Raw genomic sequence first — 21,938 nt, forward strand, 5'->3', positions numbered from 1 at the left:
TTCCGATGAAAATGACACGTAATAGGATCAAATTTGAACGATTTATAAAGTAATTATCTATAAAGAATGATTTACATAATTGTAATCTAACATCATTAAAAATGATGCGATTTACATCGACTTTCCTATCATGTTAATCAGCTCTACAGAAAAAATTCGTCTGTATCATTCTTATAATGATAACGCCCATAATAACAAAGTTAAATGTTTTGTGCCAAAGCCATAAATCTTCGATTGCTGAGCCATAAACCAACGTGCGCTCGACGCCAACAAGCAAGGGACCCAAAGAGCACTTATTGCTACTTATTGAAAATCTTTAACTTTGGTTAAATTTTTTAAAAATAGCCTAAATGAGTCCCATATATTCTGCCAATAAAAATTTCTCAATCTCAATCATCTGTATTGTACAGTTGGATGTTCGGTTGCAGTTAAGCGTTACAGATGATATAATGTATTAAAAATTCGAAATTTTTACTAAACAGTTTAGAAAATCCTACGACTGCATTGTTCATACGCTCTTGACAACTCTGATATCAGACATGATTGCATTCGTGTGAGTTATTCGATTGGAACTGCTCTGATGTAGTTTGGCGTTATAGACGTGTGGCGGCGACAAGCTGGCGCCACGTCCTTGCAAAATGTTTAGGTTAAGATTGGAATGCGACTGAGTGAATGAGCGACTGTTAGCGTGGTGTATGATTTCGACGGGATGTTTGGAAGAGCGCATCGAGTGTCGTGTAAGGGTACGAGTGTCTAGTTTAGATTGAGAGCGAATCCGTGAGAGAGAAAAAGAATGAGTGTTGGGAATGCGTGAGCGCGTGTGACAGTGTAAGAAGGGTTCGACTGGGGTATTGCCAGAGAGAGAACGAACAGAACAGTGAGAACTGTCATGCGGGTGTCGCGAGCCGGTATGGCGGTCAATAAAACCAAGTTTCGTTTAGGATTCTGGTGTCAATTATACCCACTCCCGATTTCCAGTCACCTCCACAGACGGTACCGCGTATTAAATAAACGAAATCTTTATAAACAAAATTTAAAAGATCGAGCAATGCAGTGGTTGAATTATCTAAACTGTTCAGTAAAAATTTCGAAGGTTCGGGTGCAGTAATACGTTACATTATTCTACTATTCGTGGGCCTCAAATGCGAAATCGTTATTCTTGATTTTCGTCTTATTTTGGTGTTTAGAATCACTCTTTAACGTTATGCCGTGCTGTTCAGAAACACACTTGTACATAACACATCAATATAGTTGAAATTGAATTTGTTGAGATTGCAGAATCGAATGCATGTGCTAGTGATATAGTACAAGTGTTTGATTTATGGCATAAGCGACTAGATCATCTTTGTTATATTAGAATCTTGATTAATTAAAGAACTCGTTACAACAGTTTATCATACACGACTACCAAACACTAGCGGCGTCCAGAACAGAGAGAAAGTGACGTCAGACAAGTGCTGACAACTTCACTTGCTAGGCTTACTTGCTATGATTTATATAAGTTATATAATATCTCCCTTCACAAAATTATTGTAATAAGCTTGCCAATGTACAAAATAAAACAATATAATGGACTTAGGTAGTGTTAGCATCGATGAAGGCGTTTCAACTACAATCCGGATTAGAGAGAAAGTAGGGTTGAACTAAAGAAACATACAAATGCAATTCTGTTTGTCTGACCTGGGGGTCGACTGCGGTTTAACCTCGTTGTGGGTGCGCTTCTTGTCTTGGTTAGTGTGGGGGGGGGGGGGGGGGGGGGGGGGGGCACTGCCTCGCTGCTATGCGCAAGGCAAAGTAGTGGATTATACTACTGACTCTTCCTCGTAGCGAAGAGACGTTGATTGGCAAGCATACAAAGGTTAGTGAAAACCATGGTTATTAGTAGAACTAGGCCCGGTGGCTGATAATGACCACTTATCTCACCAACATTCTACGACTCTTTGTTCATCATACACGTGTGTATTTATTCATCACACGGGGGTATTACTGGACAAGGTGGTAGAGCTCTGGCAATGGAGTATACAAGTAGCTCACGTTGATGTTGTCTGGTGCATACACCGCTAATCAGTGGTGAACCGAAGAATTGTCGCTGAGTGATCCTAAAACGAATAGCAATCTCAGGGAATCAAGGTGAGATCATCGATTCCAAAAGTGCATTAATGTGCCAAAATGTCAGCCAAACAGTCGAATTTGACTGTAATAATCGAAAAGTCATACGTTATTTTTGTCGTATCTGTTATTGACGCAACGGAATCTCCTACCGAGGATACACCGTCGGTAGATCATATATGCTAACCGACAACGGATTTAGTAGACGAGACATACAGCAGTTCATCACGAAATGTTCAATATGGAGCTATTAACCGATACAAATGACGTTTACAATCCGGCCACTCCTTTTGGATAACTTCTTTTAGCTTCAATGGGACTTGTGAGTTAAGCTGTCGTTATCAACCACCGGAATTAGCTCTGTTAGTAACAGTGATTCTTTCTGCTCACGGCAATTTGAGGCAATCCGCCATAAGGTGCATCCAGTGCAGAAAAGAATCCACATCGCTTCTGTGCGCTCGTCATTCGACAGTTTCTTCGCTACGAAGAAGCGTCGGTAATACAGTCCACCACTCTACCTTGTGCTTAGCATCAAGGTGTTGTTTCCTCCTTCTAATAGGCGCGATTTTTCGTAGGGTGGAGTCAGGGTATACAAAAACAGTGTGATTTATTCGTACGCTAATCGGTGCAGATCCACAGACTTTTTGTTTCAGACGTCCAAGACGCTGACGAGGGAAACTACGTACCTTCCAGGAAACCACCAAGAACTACTCCCTTTTTACCCCCTGGATGAATAGAACAAGAAACGTCTGTCTTTTTCAGGACAAACAAAGAGAACTGTACTTACTAAAATTTTAGTTTTTATTATCTATTCAACACGTTGTACAGAATTTTGGAGCCTAGTCATAATTTTTGTTTTCCATATGTTCATTCAAAGTCGAGGTGCTCCTTGGGTTTATCACACGCTATAGGCATTAGTAGCACAACCTGCGTGTGTCATTCGGGGAGGCGATCGGAATTTCGGGATGACCATTGGGAAAGGTCGGAATTTTCCATTTTTGACAAACAATTTTCCACCCCACTAATTTTAGACACCGTCTTCTTGTTGCCCTCTCTTTTTCCTAATAGTGAATTAGCGTTCACGCTTAATTTGTAAGCCTCAGCGTAACAGATAAATAGCAAGACAGAGCAGCGGAATGAAATATTCATCACGACTAAATCAACAAGTTACTGAATACAATATAGTGTATAACTGATACTTTAAGGCACTCCATCACAATTTATACAATCCACTATCAAACTTTAACTATTTGAATAAAGTTAAGTCGGCGTGCGAAGTGTGAGTTTAAGTATCTTGTGTGATAGAAAACGCGCACAGAACAACGCGTTGTACTAACAAGGGAACTACCCGAAGTGATAATCTCCGATTTTGATGCAACTTTGTAGGTTGCTAGAGAAGCCAAAAATATGCGACACATATTTTTTTATATCGGCTATATTCTATGTTAAAGGGGTGAAAACAGCCCCCAAAATCGGGGGTGGAAAACATATTTGGCCTCCTATCTCGAAAACTATTAGATATAGAAAAAAAGTGTAAATTGGGCTATTATGTATTTTTCAGCAACGAATCCATCTGCATAAATAATTTTTAAAAATACCTATTTGTTTAAACAATATATTGAAAAATGTCATATTTTTGTTAATTTTTCAGGTAAAATGTTAATCGATTTTCTCGCAAATTTATGTGTAGGTACTATATATAAAAATGCAAGATACGGATATTTTGGAATTTGGAATTTTTGCCTTATAAACAAAATAATTACATTCACAGTTTATCCGTGTTTTCTGTGGAAACGAGCCCTGAAACGAATTATTCCAGGAAAATTATGTATTTGTATGATGTTTTCACCATTATGTAGTAACATATGTTGTAAATAGTTCATTAAAAGTAGTCCAATAAGGAAATGTGAAAAAGGGATTCATAGTGTATACTTTATACATCAAAAATGGTTGAAGTAGGGAGGGCGTAGTGAGTAATTTGGGCCTTCCACCTTCATAAATGAGAAAGAAACAAGCTAGGAAATAGCATCGCTCATATTGAAAAATCCCAAAATGAAATCAGTCCTCCTCAGAGATTTTTACAAACGTAATCGATATTAGGCCCAAACAAATTTAGCCTTTGATTATGATCCAATTGCCCTCATACTTGTAGGTTTAAGGTCTTGAGCGTGTTACAGATAACTGACGCTTTAAGCCTTCTATCCTTTTTATGACAGTTACTTGCTCCGACCCCCTGATTAGTTCAGCGGCGATAGAAATCTGAACAATTCAAGAAATAATAGGAACCTTTCAAGCTAACGTAAACAGCAGTGCAAATAAGTTTATAATTTTTGCTTCAGCCACAGTTTTTTGCCGCGCTCGCGCTGATCATCATCAGCTGTGCATTGGTTTCTAACGTTTTAATGAAATCTTTACAACATATATTACAAGATAATGGTGAAAACATCATACAAATATATAATTTTCCTGGAATAATTCGTTTTCACAGAAAACACGGATAAACTGTGAATGTAATTATTTTGTTTATAAGGCAAAAATTCAAAATTCCAAAATATCCGTATCTTGCATTTTTATATATAGTATCTACACATAAATTTGCGAGAAAATCGATTAACATTTTACCTGAAAAATTAACAAAAATATGAAATTTTCCAATATATTGTTTAAACAAATAGGTATTTTTAAAAACTATTTATGCAAATGGATTCGTTGCTAAAAAATACGTAATCGCCCAATTTACACTTTTTTTCTATAGCTAATAGTTTTCGAGATAGGAGACCAAATATGTTTTCCACCCCCGACTTTGGGGACTGTTTTCACCCCTTTAACATCGAATATAGCCTAAATAAAAAAAATACGTGCCGAATATTTTTGGCTTCTCTACCAACCTACAAAGTTGCATCAAAATCGGAGATTATCACTTCGGGTAGTTTCCTTGTAAGTGCTATTTAAAGAAATCTATTTTTGTTGATTTTCAAATATACGTACTATTTTCTTACTAAACACGCGATAATACAACACCTGGTATATCAATTAAAATGTAACGAACGGGTTTTAAAAAATTTTAATACTTCTGGAAGTGATAACTTTTAAAGCAAAAAACAATGATTTTACTTTAAAAAACTAAATTTAGTCATCTGTGAAAGACGGTTCTTTTGCGACAGGCGACCTTAGATAAATCGATAGTTTTGGATTTTTATTCTCGGAAGCAGTGGTTTATATATGTAGATCACTCGGAAACGTAAACATGGTCAGATTTAACGATGCACTGCAAGGAATTACAACATACATTTTTTCTGCTGATATAAAAATAATACGATATAAAAATAACACTCACGACATTAACAAAGTTTCTAGCGTTATCACATCAAATTTGTTCATCACTACGTTCGCCAGTGTTTTATCTGAATTATAGTGTCTGATAATGAAAATTCATACTTGAATCGATCTGCATCTGAGGTTCGTCATTACAAATAAAAATACTTATAAAAAAATGCGGTTCTTTGTCGACCGTAGCGCTCCTTATAACTTCACTAGAATCTCAGTTGCGTCATTGTTTTTTTATATATAATTAAGTAATTTTTATCTTTACCACTTTTAATTACGTCTGTTAGTTCTTGAATTATTCAATTGAGGAGGTTCTCTATACCAACACTTTTAAGGGGGGTTTCACGTTATAGATATCAATTTCTGCTTACACATAAATAATTATGTCAAATAACTTTATGTGCTTTACATGTATTTGAAATTTCATCAAACTTGTAATGTGGTGTTTGTAATTGACACTCCTTGTAAATTTCACCTCTTTAGACTGTTTCTCCGGCACAAACAAAAATGTTCTTTTGCATACCCTAACTTACTCTACACTCATACCAAGTTGTATTAAAATCGGAATCTTCGAATTCGGAAGGTTTCCTTGTCAGTTATATAAACATTTAAAAGTGGTAACAGAGTGAACACAGATGTACGATTCGTGTTGCAATTTAGCAGTGTTATAATTTATGTTGTTATTTTATAATGTTTCATAGTACTAACGAAATGCTTTTATATTGATCATTTTATAATATTAAATAACTTATATTTCTGTAAGTTCTATAGCTTTATCATAATTAACTTAGTCAATCAGTTTTTACAAATGATACCAAAAAATGTATTACTATAAGATATTATGCTCTACTTGTATGTCAAGCAAGTATCTCTTATTATTATTGTATTACATTAATAATTACATATTTTTTCAGTAAATATAGATAATAAAGTTGGCGCTATCGGATTTGTGTCCCGAATTATTCCATCAATTTATCCTATATCTATTTTGAAAGCAAACGCTGATGGAGAACCTATAAGGAATGCAAAAGGTTTATGTCAAGTATGTGAACCAAGTAAGTACACTTCTATAGGTAAATGTACTTAAATAAATAACATAAATTTACGTTAATTTACGTTATCGAACATCACATTTTCTTTTTTCTTTAATTTTAAAGTCTATTATTCTCTCGAAAAAATATCTTAATGTGCCTGATCGAAACCTGCCGCTTAGAGTCTGTGGCAGATTGAAATTGATAGTAGCTACTTTAGTAGCGTTTTTATAGATGAAGAAGCGTATGTCGATTTTAGACATTATTCCTCCTCACTACATTAGATTTTGTTAATCTTGAATGTTTAAAAAAAAAACGTTAAAGAAAAAATAAACTAAAATGATGTTCAGGAAAAAAGATGTTCGATGATGTAAATTTAATATCGGAAAACCCCTTCTTCTAAGTGATCTGCCGGGTCTTATTAGGCACATCAATAAATTCTTCAATTGTTTAAATTTATCTACGTTCTCTTTAAATTTAAAAAAGATTTTTCCTTATATAAAAAAGTAGTAATTTTAGTCCTGTAATTAATTTAGTTAAAAATAGTCGCGGCAAGAAATACTTGGACAGATCTGCGATTTTGTATTTAGTACCAACTAAATTTTCATTTTCACACAAAATTAAACGGATGTTTATAACGTCCAAATTTTGTGGCAGCCTCTCGGATTATATGTCAACTACTGCTTCCTTTAAACCAGTGATGCTCAGAAAAAATACCCGCGGGTGCCTGGCAAAGTCCAAAATCGCTTGCGAGAAGCCTAGCCCGAGCGCCTCTCCAACTTCTTGAGGAATGACCTTAGAATAGTTTCAACGGTTCCCCTCTCTACTGCTGAAGTCGGCCTTGAAACCACTCGCGAGCGATTTCGGGCATTTTCGGTCGCTCGCGCTCGCCTTTCCACCTAACCCAGACCTAAACGCTTGACAACGTCGACGACTTCAGCGATGTTATCCAAACTAAATTGTGATAAAAACGATTTGTTGATACCCGAAAACGAGTGGAATCAAGCAAACAAGAAAGACCGAAACGAACATAAATGAAAGCATTCCTATAGAAACGACCACAGAGAGTTGACTTCTAGTAAAATCACGGATACATGTGTATTAATTCCCTTATTAATTTAAAATATAGCTCAGTTATGCCAAATTTTGTTAACATCTATTGTTGAGTTCAAGTTTAGTTTTGGTTACCAAGTTATAAAGTTTTGTCCTTCATTTATTTATAATTTCGTCTATTCTTTTTCGTCCTCAATTTTCTTACACGTTTTTAATTAAAATGAAATAAGGACTTAAATGCAACTCAGTTATTCTTGTTTACGCGTTTAGAATTAACCCTTAGAATTTCTACCATATGTAGCCTAACAATCTAAATGTAATTTAGTCAAAATATTTGATTAATTCACATACCGTACAAAACAAATACTTTAATTTTATTTCTCGGATTATTTCCAGATGAACCAGGTGTATTCGTTGGAAAAATTATACCCAGTAATCCATCCAGAGCGTTTCTAGGATATGTAGATCAAAAGGCATCAGAAAAAAAAATAGTTCGTGATGTGTTCAAGAAAGGCGATTCAGCATTTATATCTGGTATAAGAGTTTTATACAACAATTAAGTATTAAGTATTAAGTATACATATATTTTACCTTCTTGAATTTCCTATTCGAATTTGTTATAAAATTCTTTCGAACAAGATAACAACTCTATTTTATAATCTCTCAGAAAATCTGCAAGAAAAGTGAATGAGTAAAGCAAAAGTGGATGAAGTAGACAATTCATGTATTACGATGAACGATTGTACTCCGAATCCAACATGTGTACATAAAACCAAAATGTATGCCTTTTTTGTACCTGTTGATAGTATTTCATAAGTAAAAATCAAAAATATCAGTTATAACTTTAGGAATTCATAATATCAAAAGTTTTGTACTTTTTACTGACTCCGTTTGGTATCTATGAAACTCAGTTGGTAAAGAAATTCATGTGTTTATTCTTCATAACTTAGAATAGAGGCTTCGGCTAGGTCTGGGCAAGATTTTTCTGGATGTTAGGGAAGTTCATTGGATCCCCTGCTGACGCGTCGAGGTTTCAAAGATAGAAGTCGCGTAGAAAAAATTATAGTATTGGTTCTCAGGAAAATGAGAAAAAGTTGTTCAACATGTAAATTTCTATTATACATATTGAAAAATTATCAAAATAAGTGAAGGGACGCGCATTCGGAATATGTACCTACCTAATTACCAAATTATGAGTATAATTACCGAAAACAGCAATGCGGCACAGTCCATCTTCATAATACCATGTACACATATACAAAAGTTATACATGCATATTTTTTTGTACGTACACTACACCTTTACAAAGACGCGTATATACAGGGTGTAACAAAAATGTTGTACTTTCTTGAAAGGGGCGATTCGGGGAGTGATTTGAAACAACTTTTTCCTTAGTGAAGATGTTAGATGAGGTTTCGTTAACGACTTATCAACCAAAAACACCGGCTAATGAAAGCGCGAGTTTGTCGCCCGAACGGCCGCGGTAGCGTTGGGTACATGCTACGCGCTACAGTTGTACTCTGAACAAGAAAGTCGGCATGCATCGAAGGAAATAGCATTAGTATGAAAATTGAAAGCGAGATAAATAATACCGAGTCCTTTTTTTTGTTTATCACTTGAAATGAATAATTAATTAAAATTGAGGAAAACTACGTGCAACGTAAAAACACGGATACACAATTTTTTTCAAATTTTTTTCAAAAAACAATATAACAAAGAAATGAACGGAGAATTGGAGAATTAACGTTGAAGATAAAAACGTTGAAAGTAGTCTACGTTCGATTTAAAACATAATAATCATTAATGAATTAAATACAATTGACCTGTAGTTTGCAAACCTGTGTTACTGGGTCACTGTACCGATCCTGGTCATTGACCATCGAAATGGTTTATGCTAGGGTAGAATTTTTTCAGAGAAGTTCGTCCTTCTAGGCTGTCCCTTTAAATGGGACCTGGTATTTTTTATTACATATTCAGATTGTACGCAAAAGAATATAAAAAAATTAAAGATGTAATACTTAATAATGAATTTGCGCAAGTTACAGGACAAACAGTAAAGGACAATATCTTCTCTTAAATAAATTAATAAACAATTTAACAGAAATAAACTATGAAAATGAACAAAAGAGTGACAAGGATTAATTGTGGAAATAAACAAGAAATAATTAGGTATCCAATATTGGTTCACGTAACTTGAAAAAACGAGTGTAAATGGAAAAGTCTTTAACGTTGGTGTTCAAATGGATCACCATTCTGCGTAATACAGAGGTTTATTCTGTTTTGGATTTAGATCATTATTAAACATTACATCTTTAATTTAAAAAATGTGAATTCATACATTGTAGTTTATTTTCTGTGCACTGGAGGCATTTTCGAGAAAAACGTCTGAGACAAAACTTTTATATTCGTTTGTGTACAATCTGAATATGTAATCAAAAATACCAGGTCCCATTTAAAGAAATCGTTTTCCGGTCTGAAAATCCTATTTCCGGTTAGTACCGGTAATTGCAACTACCACCATTCGCTAGAGCGTACTCGAATTAGTTATTGAAATTTTTTTGGTCTTCAATAAATATCACTTCCGTCCATTTTAATAGGCGTGGGCGCGTGGTCTAGGACGCCCTGAGAGGGAGAGGGAGAGGGAGTGGGAGAGGTTAGTCTCGCACATGAACGATTTTAATGAACGATTTATCTATTGGGAAGCACATTTCAATAACATTCTCAAATAATTCTCTTTCACTGGGCAATTCAGCAGCATACCAGACATATTTGAGCATATATGCGGAAATCAATGCCGTTAACTGATGGTGAATTAAGGCATGGATACCAATTGCATCTTCCCTTTATGAAATTTGTCTTCCAATTTCAACGAAATAACTTCATTCCAAAACATACCTTATACACTTGTACAGTATTACTTCAACAATAGTGTTGGTGCTTCCCTAGGAACAGGGGCATTAATATATCATGTCGGCCTTCATAGCATCGCGTGGTTTCCTTGACAACGAAAGCGGGAACGGGAGAGTCCGTACGGCTCACGAACTCGGATTTGGACAGTTCTGCTTTAAGGGATGATTCTACACGCCAAGATCAGACGAAAATGAAGAATAATGTTATCGCATCTGAAGCTCTCTTTTTTTATTATAAACGTCTAGTAATCTGGTGGAAACCACCAGAAAGGAGCCCACGCGAAAGCTTCGGGCAGTGGTTTCCGAAACACCAGGGCAGTCCTGACGCAAGGGAGGAGAGAGATCGGCTGCCCCTTCGACGGTTGGACTTCTCCTATCCCTTGCGTCAGTGTTGTAACACTGTATTTGCGATAGATGCTTAGACACATATTTTGGTACCTAAAATCACCCCTTAAACTTATGCTGTACTGTTTAGAAACGTCCTGTATGTTTTATACTTCCCGGGTTAATTTTTTAGACTTAGAAGGAAGGGTTTTTAGGTGTCCGCCTCCGATTCTTTTGATTTTCAGGTATGTTATAGAGGACCAAAAAATAAGAGACACGTATTTTTTTATATCGACCCGTTTTCGTACTTAGGGGGTGAAACTACCCCTCAAAGTTGATAAAATGAAATACGAGAAATAGCTTATGTAAGTTACAAAATTATTATCAGACCTGATATATATTTAATTTATGACATATCCGGGTGGATGAATAATATCCCTGTTGTCAGTCACCCTTATCACGGGGTAAACTACCCGTAATCGTTTAAATACACATTTAGGACTTGAAACCTGCAAGAAGATTCTTAAAATCTTTAAGAAACCTTGGATTTTATACTAATAAATTATTCAATGATATCAAATTACTGGTTATATTACCTCCGATTCCTACTGAGGGGTGCACCACCCCTGATTAGTGAACTACATTTGTCTTACTAGGAGCCGATCAAATTCAAGTAAAGATTATTTCTTGAAAATTGAATTCCAAATGATAACGAATGTTAGATACAGTTTTGCTTATTGAGAAAATAAAATAAAATTACAAAACTGTAAACAGTAAACACCAATAAGTATTCTGTTATTTGTTTTATTCTGAATTATTTGCAAGATGTACATATACAGATTAGGGGTAGTTTACCCCGTGATAAGGGTGACTGACAACAGGGATATTATTCACCCACCCGGATATGTCACAAATTAAATACATATCAGGTCTGTTAATAATTTTGTAACTTACATAAGCTATTTCTCGTATTTCATTTTATCAACTTTGAGGGGTAGTTTCACCCCCTAAATATGAAAACGGCCTGATATAAAAATATATGCGTGTTTTATTTTTTGGTCCTTTATAACATATCTGAAAATCAAAAGAATCGGAAGCGGACACCTGTAAACCCTTCCTTGTTAGAGAATATTGCGACTACATTTTTATATTCGGCCACAAATTTTAAATAATAAAAAATATTTGCTACAAACTGACGAAACACGAAAAAGCAGCTATTCATCTGGTTCTGGTCACCAAATGAAATATATTAATCAAACACAAACGAAAACTTGCGAAACTCGCTGACAAAGAATATGAAAGTTATAATAGAATAGTAAGAATCCTCGAAGCAGTGAAAGTGACGATGTGCCCAAAAGAAAATTAATTTTTATTAAAAATAATTTATATCTTCGACTAGCTAAAAAATATAATGGGTATAGCTAATGTGGCAAAATAATTCCAACGAAATGCATATCAATAATTCAAGCGTGCCATATGTACTTTTACCAGTGAATAAAAAAGTCTATCAAAACTATACAAAATTGCATTTACCTCGAGAAAAAAGCAAAAATACACATACACATATTCTCTGGTACATTATTATAATCTGTCTCGATTGTATATTCATATTGAAATATGCATGGTTTGCATTACGTCTTTCCAAAGTAAGAGACATTTTTTAAAACATAAATCAAATAGGATTCTCAAGCAACATTTTACAATAAATGTGATCATGCAATGAAACCGCATTCATTCCATACGTAAAATGTTTGATTTCGGTATGAACCGCGTTCCTCGTCTTTATGAGAAGTGTTACACCTGTATGCATTGACAAATGTCATTTTTGTATTCCTATATAGTGTCTTAAAATTGATGGTACAGGTGGAAAAGAGCTTATTCTACATGAAAAAATATATATATAAGGGGAACACTTTCGGTCTGACCATTGTTTCTACGGTACGCTAGAAGCATTACCCTTTCACCGTTTAACTCTCGAACGCCCAAAACTTCAGTTCGGTATTTTCAACTTAATTCAACTTAGTTTTTAATGTAGGCTTATCCCCTTTCCGCTTGTACCATTAATTCTGGAACACCCTGTATATTTGTATACGTACAACAAAGCATACTGTATAGATATACATAGCACCCATAGTAAATAAGGAAGTATTCATAAAGAAATATACAGGGTGTTAAGAAAAACCCATTCAATATTTATATGGTATATAGGGTACACTGTACTGAGTACAAAAGCTTTAATAAATATAGGTCGAAAGGTCAACCGTTTCTGAGATATAAACATTTTTGTTTGTTAGTATCATGATTGACTTATTTGCTTCTACCGCATGCGATGTTTACTATAGTGTAACGGATCGTGTGTCGCACATAAAACGTTCACGGATAGAGCGGCTTACCCGCGAACAAGGGGGTAGGATTCGTGTGGCGTGCGGTTAAGAAATGAGTTCCATAGACTATGATTTCTCTTTTGAAATATAACAAGAAACTATTTATTAACTAAATGTTCTACAATAATAGGTTTCTTAAATTTATTCTTATAATGGTACTACCTTTAGTCCTCTGCGTGGTAGATTCTTATCACTATGCAATGAATGCTTATCACTAGATTTTAATAGAAATAAAATACTAATTAATCTTAATTTGAGCAGATGGCAGTGATAGAATGCGTCAAGGAAAGACTAAGGAGCTAGTTGAAGCTGCTTTAGTGAGGTTCGGAGTTCTGGGGAGGACTAGGATTTTTAACACTTATTATTTTAACACTGATTAAATTTTAGCACTTAGTAATTTCGAAGAAGACTCTCGCTGGGGCTGGCGCTGCCCTACTTATACAGGGAAATTGCCTCCCTCTTTTGGGCCCAATGACTGACCTCGGTGTAGGGGTAGCGTCGTGTTGCGCTTGCGCGTGTAGGAGTCGTCGCAGGATATGCGTCCTCTATTGGTTCCGGGTTTTCAGCGCATGCGTCTGGTGGTGTTTGCGCCGGCGTACAGAGAGCGTTGTTTGTTGATTGGCTTGTACTGTCATCATTCGGTCGTCATCCTGTCGTCAGCGTGTGTTCCATCGCATGCCATAGGATGTCGCCCTGATGACGTACCGATCCTGTGCGCACGCGCGCCGCGTGTCACTGGCGCGAGGATTCGATTGAGGATTCGTTTGAGGATTCGATTGAGGATTCGTTTGAGGATTCGATTGAGGATTCGAGGTTAGGGTTTTTCTTCCACTGCCACTGTTCGAATTTTGATTATCGCTTATTATTTATTAATTATTAAGGGGAAATGTCTTGCGACACCGGACTTCCTCACAAATGAGGTCGCGACTGGTTGTTACAATAGTGTTTAAAATGGAATTACAAATTTCCATAATAATCACGTATGGACAGAATTCATGCATTTATTCAAACAAATCACCAACACCGTTTCTCGTTAAATATTTGGATGGGCATTGTAGGAGATTGCCTTATTGGCCCTGTAATACTCCTAAATCGGCTTTCAGGTGCTGCTTATTTCAACTTCTTGGTGAATACATTACCTCAGTACTTGGATGATATGCCTTTGGCAGAAATATTATCGATGTGGTACATGCACCACCTCATTTTGTGCGTAATGTGAGAGACCACTTAAACATGGTGTTCGGTCAAAGGTGGATTGGACGTGGTGGACCAGTTACACGGCCTCCTCGATCCCCCGATTTAAACCCTTTGGTCTTCTTTTTATGGGGATATTAGAAAGCCTAGTGTATTCCTCGCCGATAAATGATTTAGAAGAATTATGTAACCGAATCCACCATGCTTGTCAAACAATTCGACAGAAATGTGGAATTTTCGAGAGAGTTCGCGACTCTGTAAAACGAAGATGCCAAGCGTGAGTAGAAATGGAAGGTGGACACGTGGAAAATCTTCTGTAAACATCGAAAATTCAGTTGTAAGTCAATTATGATAATAAGAAACAAAAATGTTTATATCTCAGAAACGGTTGACCTTTCGACCTATGTTTACTAAAGCTTTTTTACTCAGTACAATGTACCCTATATACCATATAAATATTGAATGGTTTTTTTTTTTCAACACCCTGTATATTTCAAAATTTATTTCACCTTGACTATGCGTATTTGCATGCGAAATATAATTATTTTGTATATACATATATAGGGAGTAACGTGTACACGTTTCAATATTTTAAAGGCGGTATAATATTTCAATTGGATTACAAAAGGTCCTGTAACATAGTGTTCGACCAGCTTTTGTGTTGCAGGAATAATACTTTAAAGTTAGCACGATATTCTGAAACAAAGAGTAGCTCGTATATATCGATGAGACAAACACATTGAAAGAGACCGTTGGCCTAGAGAATTCGGTAGCTTGAGAAGGTTATGTTTGTGTCTGAAAACGTTGAACACGTGTTGAGATCCTCATAAACTCAAGTCCTGCAGTAGGACTTCTGTTGTAAACAGTCCCTGCTCTGTCGATCATGGTGTTAATCTGGAGTAGCTGGCTACTGGCAATCTTTTGGTTTACACTACATCTGTGTGTGTTACCTACGTTCTTCTCCACAAATTTTTTATCTTTAAAGTATTATAAAAATTGAACTCTGAAAGATACAATAAAATGTATTACTTCTGAAACATTACTACTGCAAAACGGAAGCAATTCGGACACTATGTTATGATAAGATAAGTTTCTTATTTGTAAACGGATTTTCACACAAGTAACACCAATCGAATCCTTGTGCTCTCCCGATGAAAATGATATGAAACACGACATGATGCCGATTATTTTTAACAAGGATACATAAAACTTGGTTTGTAGAAAGAAAGGTCATGCTCATCGCGTTATACAGTAATGTTACGAACAGTTCTCCAATTCACTAACTCCCTATTGTTCCCTCATATTTTTGTGTTTAATTATTTAATGACTGAAACTATTATGAAAAAGAAAGTGTAACACAAACGGTATATAAGTTTCGTTTTAAATGTTTAGAAATTTTTATTTTTTTATTTTCAATATTTTCTTTTTGACATCGATTAAATATAATATACATAAATTCTGTTAGCCAAATCTTCATTTACTGTCATTTTTAGCTTCGTCGCAAAAAAAAAGAAATCGAGGATTGTCCATTAGTAATAGCTTATGCTGTAAAAAAATAACATTAATTAGTTCTTACTATTGCAAGTAAGACATAATATATAATGAACAGCATCAAAAAGTGCAACTTATTTTTGTTAAGAAATCATGAGATATAAAGTGTTCTGCTAACAGAGCTGTTTTTTTGAAGGGAGATTGAACTCAGAGTTAAACAAGATTGCCTACTGAGGAGCAATTTTAAATACACAATGCTAATACCTCAAAGGCAATTTTGCCCACCCCTGACTTAAATATTCGTACGCAGTGGTGAAGACGTGGACCATTCTGTAAAAAGTGGTACATACATATTAATTATCAGTCTGAAAATTATAAAAGATTGTTGGACATTTTCAACAAGTGTTTTTTACCTTCGTTTAATCACTAAGAGGTTAGATCGGGGTTAGGTCTGTGCTAGATCTGGCTTATATCCTGGACAATAGTGGATGGACTGGCATTCTGTAATAAAATTTACGTAAATTAAGTGTAAAAATTATAAAAAGTTGCTGAACATTTTTAGAACGTGTATCTTACCTTGAAGTTTTATTGAAAACATTATTGCTTTTTGCAGTTTGAGCAAGCAAACAACTTCGAGCATTCTGTAAAAAAGATCACATTAATTAATATTATGAAAATTACAAGAGCTTATTGCACATTTTTTAAATGTTTACTGTACCTTCTTCTATTTTGTTATAGTGTATGTCATCTTCCCTAACATCTTGGATTTCCTCAAGCATTTTTATCATTCCTTCCCCTATTTTTTGTAATGGCTCATTGCTTCTGCAGATAAATGTACTATATTTTGCATTATGTTTAGTAAATGCTGCCTTTTCTCCTTCGTAACGACTTTTCCTGTCTGATCCTCTATATCGGCTTCTGTTTGCTCCTTTTTCTGGGCTTCCATGGGGGTGCCTGCTTGTTCTGGGTTTCCATGGGGGTGCCTGCTTGTTCTGATTGTTCTTGCACTATTATTGGTCTTCTTTCTTCTAGTTCCGGTTCCGGTTCCGATTCCTATTCGTCCGTGTCTTCTGTCTCTTGTATGCCGGTATTGCATAGTTCTTCTTCAATGCTGTTTAAATCACGTAACATTTCAGACACCTCATTGACATTACACATTTCGCCCGTAATACTATTTATAATTTCAGTTATCTCTGATTCAATAGTGTTATTTAAATCTTCGCTATCCTGTGTCTTCTCATTGGGAAACATTTTATTCCAGCAATTCCTTATGTCTGATGAAGTGATGGAGGTCCATTATGCGTATACTAAATCGATGCATAATTTTATATTAAATTTAGAATAAAATTCAGAAACGCCCTCCGAATATTGCAGGACGTGGCGCAACATTTGATGACGATACTTGTTCTTAAATTTTGCAATAATGCCTTGATCCAATGGTTGAAAAATAGAGGTCAAAGAAGTCATCATTACATTGTTCTTCAATCTTGTGCCCCTGGAAATTGTCGACAAGTAATATTACTTTATCCTGGAAACCATTTTCTATCTGGAATTCTTTTACTGATGGTTTAAAATGGTTTTCAAACCAATCTCATACTTGTTTCTGATCCTTATAAATTACAGGCAAGTTTGTGCAGTTTTTTAATGCACGTGGTTTTTTATACTTGTGGATAAATAGAATATCCAACTTATGACTTCCGCTCGCATTGCAACAGAAACTTACTGTGAGACGGTCCTTTTTAGTTTTCATCCCACCAAGGTTTGTTTCTCCTTCATGAACCAAGGTTTTTGAAGGAATAGCCTTCCACATTAAGCCACTTTCATCCATGTTGTATACACAGTTCAGGCGAAATTCTTCGTCCTTTACCCGCTTCACAAAATCTCCCTCACAAAAGGCACCCTCTTCGTCAGCACTGGCCTTTTCACCATGCGCACAAAGTGCGCGAATGTTATGGCGCTGTTTAAAGTTTCGCACCCATCTCAAACTCGCTACAAATGACGCGGGAGCACCGAATTCATCCGCTATTTCTCTAGTCTTTTCCTGCAGCAAAAGATCCATCAATGGATTACCCATTGTCCTCCGATGTACAAACCACTGGAAGAAGCGTGATTCGATGCTGTCATACGTTGGTCTTTGTATTAATTTTTTTTAAGGTCTGGGTGCCCTTTTCTTGCAGAGCTAATAAATCTTTAGTATCTCGACGAATACGGCGAATAGTAGCGACGGCAACATTATAGTGTTCAGCCAGTGCACTACATGAAACACCGTGTTCCAATTGTTTCAATATTTTTAATTTATCTTCGAAAGACAGGAAAACCTTAATTTTGGTATTTTGAACTTGTGCCATTGTAACAGATGTAGTCACAAATGTACACAAACACACAATGACACGATGATACGATAATACACAACACTGGTACACTGCACCGATGTAGACGTTCCGAAAGCTCCTGAAGAACTGATGGAAAAGTAACTTTGACGATTCTCCGTAACCGTCGCAGGGTTCCAACCTTTATTATTTAAATATCTTTATTATAAATAATTGGAATCATGTCGTATTTGATATCATTTTTATCGGGAGAGCACAAGAAATCGATTGATGTTACTTGCGTGAAAATCTGTTTGCAAATAAGGAACTTCAATTTTTCGTATTTAAATCCCTAATGCTAACCTTGTCTTTTATGACGTCATTGATTTCGAGCATCGACGGTCGAGCGAGACCCCTTTTTTTGCTTCTCCGGTCGTGTACCAATTACCTCGACGGCCGAGAGCAAAGGAAGCCGAATCGACTACCAGCGCTCGGGTCTGGTCGCGGCTCTTGTCCGTAACATTACTGTATCGTTGCTCGCCACATTGTTTATTGTACTTTTGACGGATATTTTCTTGAAGAATTAACTCTTTTATTACATTTAGATATTTTACTGCAGTAATGTTTTAGTGAGTGAAGACAATCTACTAACATCAATGCTTATTTTACTATTGCGACACAAATCCGTAAAGATAGGTATACTATACAGAGAATTTCAAAATTAGAAGGTTATGGAAAAAATGAATTTGGATATATATATATATATGTCTCGTTAAATAGATAAAAGTCAGTATAAGACTTAGAACAGAATGTAAACGGTTTACGTAATTTATTTCATAAAATATAACATACGTCAAAATGACGCGCTCCGTAAACGGAGTGTTTTACAAATATTGTAATTTCTTTGTAATATTGTAATTCAAAATTTTCGTTTATAAATACATAACTAACGCATAGGTATAAGGGTGTATAAAAATGTTGTGTCTTGAATATCATCGGAGAATTCTACATCTTTGGATCAGTGAAAATCTGTCAAAAAACGTTGCTGCAAAATTGTCCTTTATCGGGTTTTTGAAGGTCAAATTTTTTATGGTGAGATCGTATTCTACTCATCGGGAGAAACAAACTTGCAAGCAGAACCATTGGTCGCATCTGATCGTTCCCATAGAAAATGATTCAGTTTTATTATTACCTAGGCCGATCTTATTCACATAATATTTGCATTTCAAGTAAAACACGTGATCTATGTTATCGTCTCGTGAAATTCGATATGGCCTGCGAGTTATTGGAAAGAGCATGTAAAAATGTGGATGAAACAAGTATATTTACCTTATACATCAGTAAATACTGCTCTCCTTTCGGATTCAAAGACTGAACGTAATGAAAATCTCATACAGAACTCCTTACTGGAAGAAAAAAACTGTAAAAATTTTAAAAAATGAAAAACTTAGCCCGTAGAATTTCTGATATAATAATTTTTAAGGATGTAGATATTACATTATATATACTAGAAATTCCATAATAAAATTGCAGTCATTAATACACAACCAACTCTCCTCTCCAAGATTTTAAAACGTATTCAAATATGCTTGGTTTCAATGTAGCTATACCAATAATAGAACAGATGAATTTGAAAATCCGGTTCACTTTTGTTTCAATAACTTAGAATGATCTGTTCTCAGTGTACAGATATAGTTACGGCAAAATATTCGTGATACAGAAAACACTTGTGTTTCAAACCATTTTTCATAGAATATTACTTTTGTAATAATTTTATTAAATAATGTTAGTAACAATGTATTTTTTGAAATACGAAAGCCACGAGAAAATAAGTAATATATAATATACTGTTTAAATAAATTAATGTTTTGAAAAACCGTTTAACCAATAAATTGTGTTGTGTTGGACAATGCCCGGTAAATATATAGATTAGGTGAGCCACCTCCGATTTCAATGACCTTGGGGTATGTTGTCAAGGTCATCATTCTGAACAACTTTTCCCTATACATATACCCGGCAGTCTCTTTTAGTTTTCGAGATATTCGCAAAAATGTTTTCAATATTAAAAAGTGTGACCGGAGTTGGTATGGGTTAGGTTCATTAGTGGGGAGAGTTTTGGGGAGGGGCGGCAGCTGACACGTTTCCGTATATTTTCCCTCTACATATGCAAGGGGATCTCTTAGTTTCAAGTATTCGCAAAGAAAGTTTTCAATATTGAAAAGAGTGATCGAAATAGGTCTGGGTTAGATTCGTTAGCGAGAGCTTCTGTTTACCTTCCTCGCTGAAACCTATATTGTTGATATTTCTTATGATGTCGAAAGATCTCGAGGAAAAACGGTTCATTATTATCAGCTTCGAACAAATCGTTGTAACGTAACATCGTGCATTAATTATTCTAGACATCGATGAAGCAAAATTTGGACGTCGAAAGTATAATCGTTGACGACTTATTACGGGACAATGGATTTTCGGTGGTATACACCGTGACACAAAAAAGATATCTGTAGTACCAATTCTGTCCCGTAGAGTAGAAGTATTACTGTCTCTTACTTTAAAAAAGATTGCTCCTGGAAGAATAATCCATAGTGATTGTTGGAAAGCATATGAAAAAATTGATAAAAATGTATATCAACATTTTGTAGTGAATCATTCAAAAAATGTCGTTAATCCAATCACAGGTGTCCATACCCAGAATATTGAAAGAGCATGGAGAGACATTCGTGGCAATATTCCTAGGTATGGTCGTAGAGAATATAATTGCAACCACTATTTGGCAGAATTTGTATTTAAAAGAACATTTGATTTTGATGAACGACTGGGTGCCTTTTTCAAGTAATGGCAGATAAGTACATATAAAATAACTGAAGATATAAAAGAATAAACAAGTAGGAACGTGTCTATTATTTTGGAGAGGGACTGCCGCCCCTTCCCAAACCCCTCCCCGCTAATGAACCTAACCCAGACCAACTCCGATCACACTTTTTAATATTGAAAACATTTTTGCGAATATCTCGAAAACTAAAAGAGATCGCCGGGTATATGTATAGGGAAAAGTTGTTCAGAATGATGACCCTGACAACATATTCCAAGGTCATCGAAATCGGAGGTGGCTCCCCTAATTTATATAATTACCCAACGCCCATCCGTAACATAGTTGCGTCAATCTAAGAACGTTCTGAATAGGCACATGCAAGCACGTTGTGCAAAATCAACATCGACATTTCCGTTAATGTGTGATTAACATATGTATATGTCAATTTGTGACCCGACAGCGATGTGAGACAGAATTCGATATAGGTTGAATGAAGGAGTTCGAAGACAACCACGAACGACGAAATGTCTAAGCGACCACTTGTACTCTCGCTAACCGTTCAGACATTTTGTTCAATAAACGAAGATTTGCTGAAATCACCCGGTGGATTCTAATCTTTCAAGCGTTCACGAACCCAAGTACCAAATCCCGTACTTCGTCCTGCGAATCGCCTCGCGGGACACAATACTTGTTTATTAAAAAGCACACCATTTCTATTGCAACAGCTTTTTCCTACATCTAATAATTCATGAGATGTAGAAGAAAATATATGTATATGACTTGAAACTTTGAAGGTGGTATTCACTGCGTAAATATGAACGATTGCTGATAAAAAAAAAATAGGTGTCAAATATTTTTCGAAGAATTATGTTATCCATGAATTTCATTGAACTGGGCGTGTTACACTTAGATGACGTCCGTTGTAAGCATATGTGTACAGTATTGTTTTAATTGTTTATCAGAAATACACATAGAGGTATTTCTCAGAATGTTAT

At 35.5% G+C, this 21,938-nt stretch overlaps 1 protein-coding gene across 3 annotated transcripts in view; it reads left to right on the forward strand.

The window, feature by feature from the left end:
- The window catches only part of Fatp1 (Fatty acid transport protein 1), a 182,092-nt gene that overhangs the window by 141,732 nt on the left and 18,422 nt on the right, over nt 1-21,938 (forward strand). For all 3 annotated transcript variants that reach the window (XR_013002229.1, XM_076381414.1, XM_076381296.1), the window contains exons 11-12: nt 6,351-6,491; nt 7,917-8,054. Coding sequence is in view for 2 of the 3 variants with exons in the window: in XM_076381414.1 (XP_076237529.1) it covers nt 6,351-6,491; nt 7,917-8,054 (279 nt within the window). In the remaining variant the exon portion in view is untranslated. The remainder of the gene's footprint in view (nt 1-6,350; nt 6,492-7,916; nt 8,055-21,938) is intronic.

Source organism: Calliopsis andreniformis, chromosome 1 (genome assembly GCF_051401765.1).
Source record: "Calliopsis andreniformis isolate RMS-2024a chromosome 1, iyCalAndr_principal, whole genome shotgun sequence".
Taxonomy (NCBI): Eukaryota; Metazoa; Arthropoda; class Insecta; order Hymenoptera; family Andrenidae; genus Calliopsis; species Calliopsis andreniformis.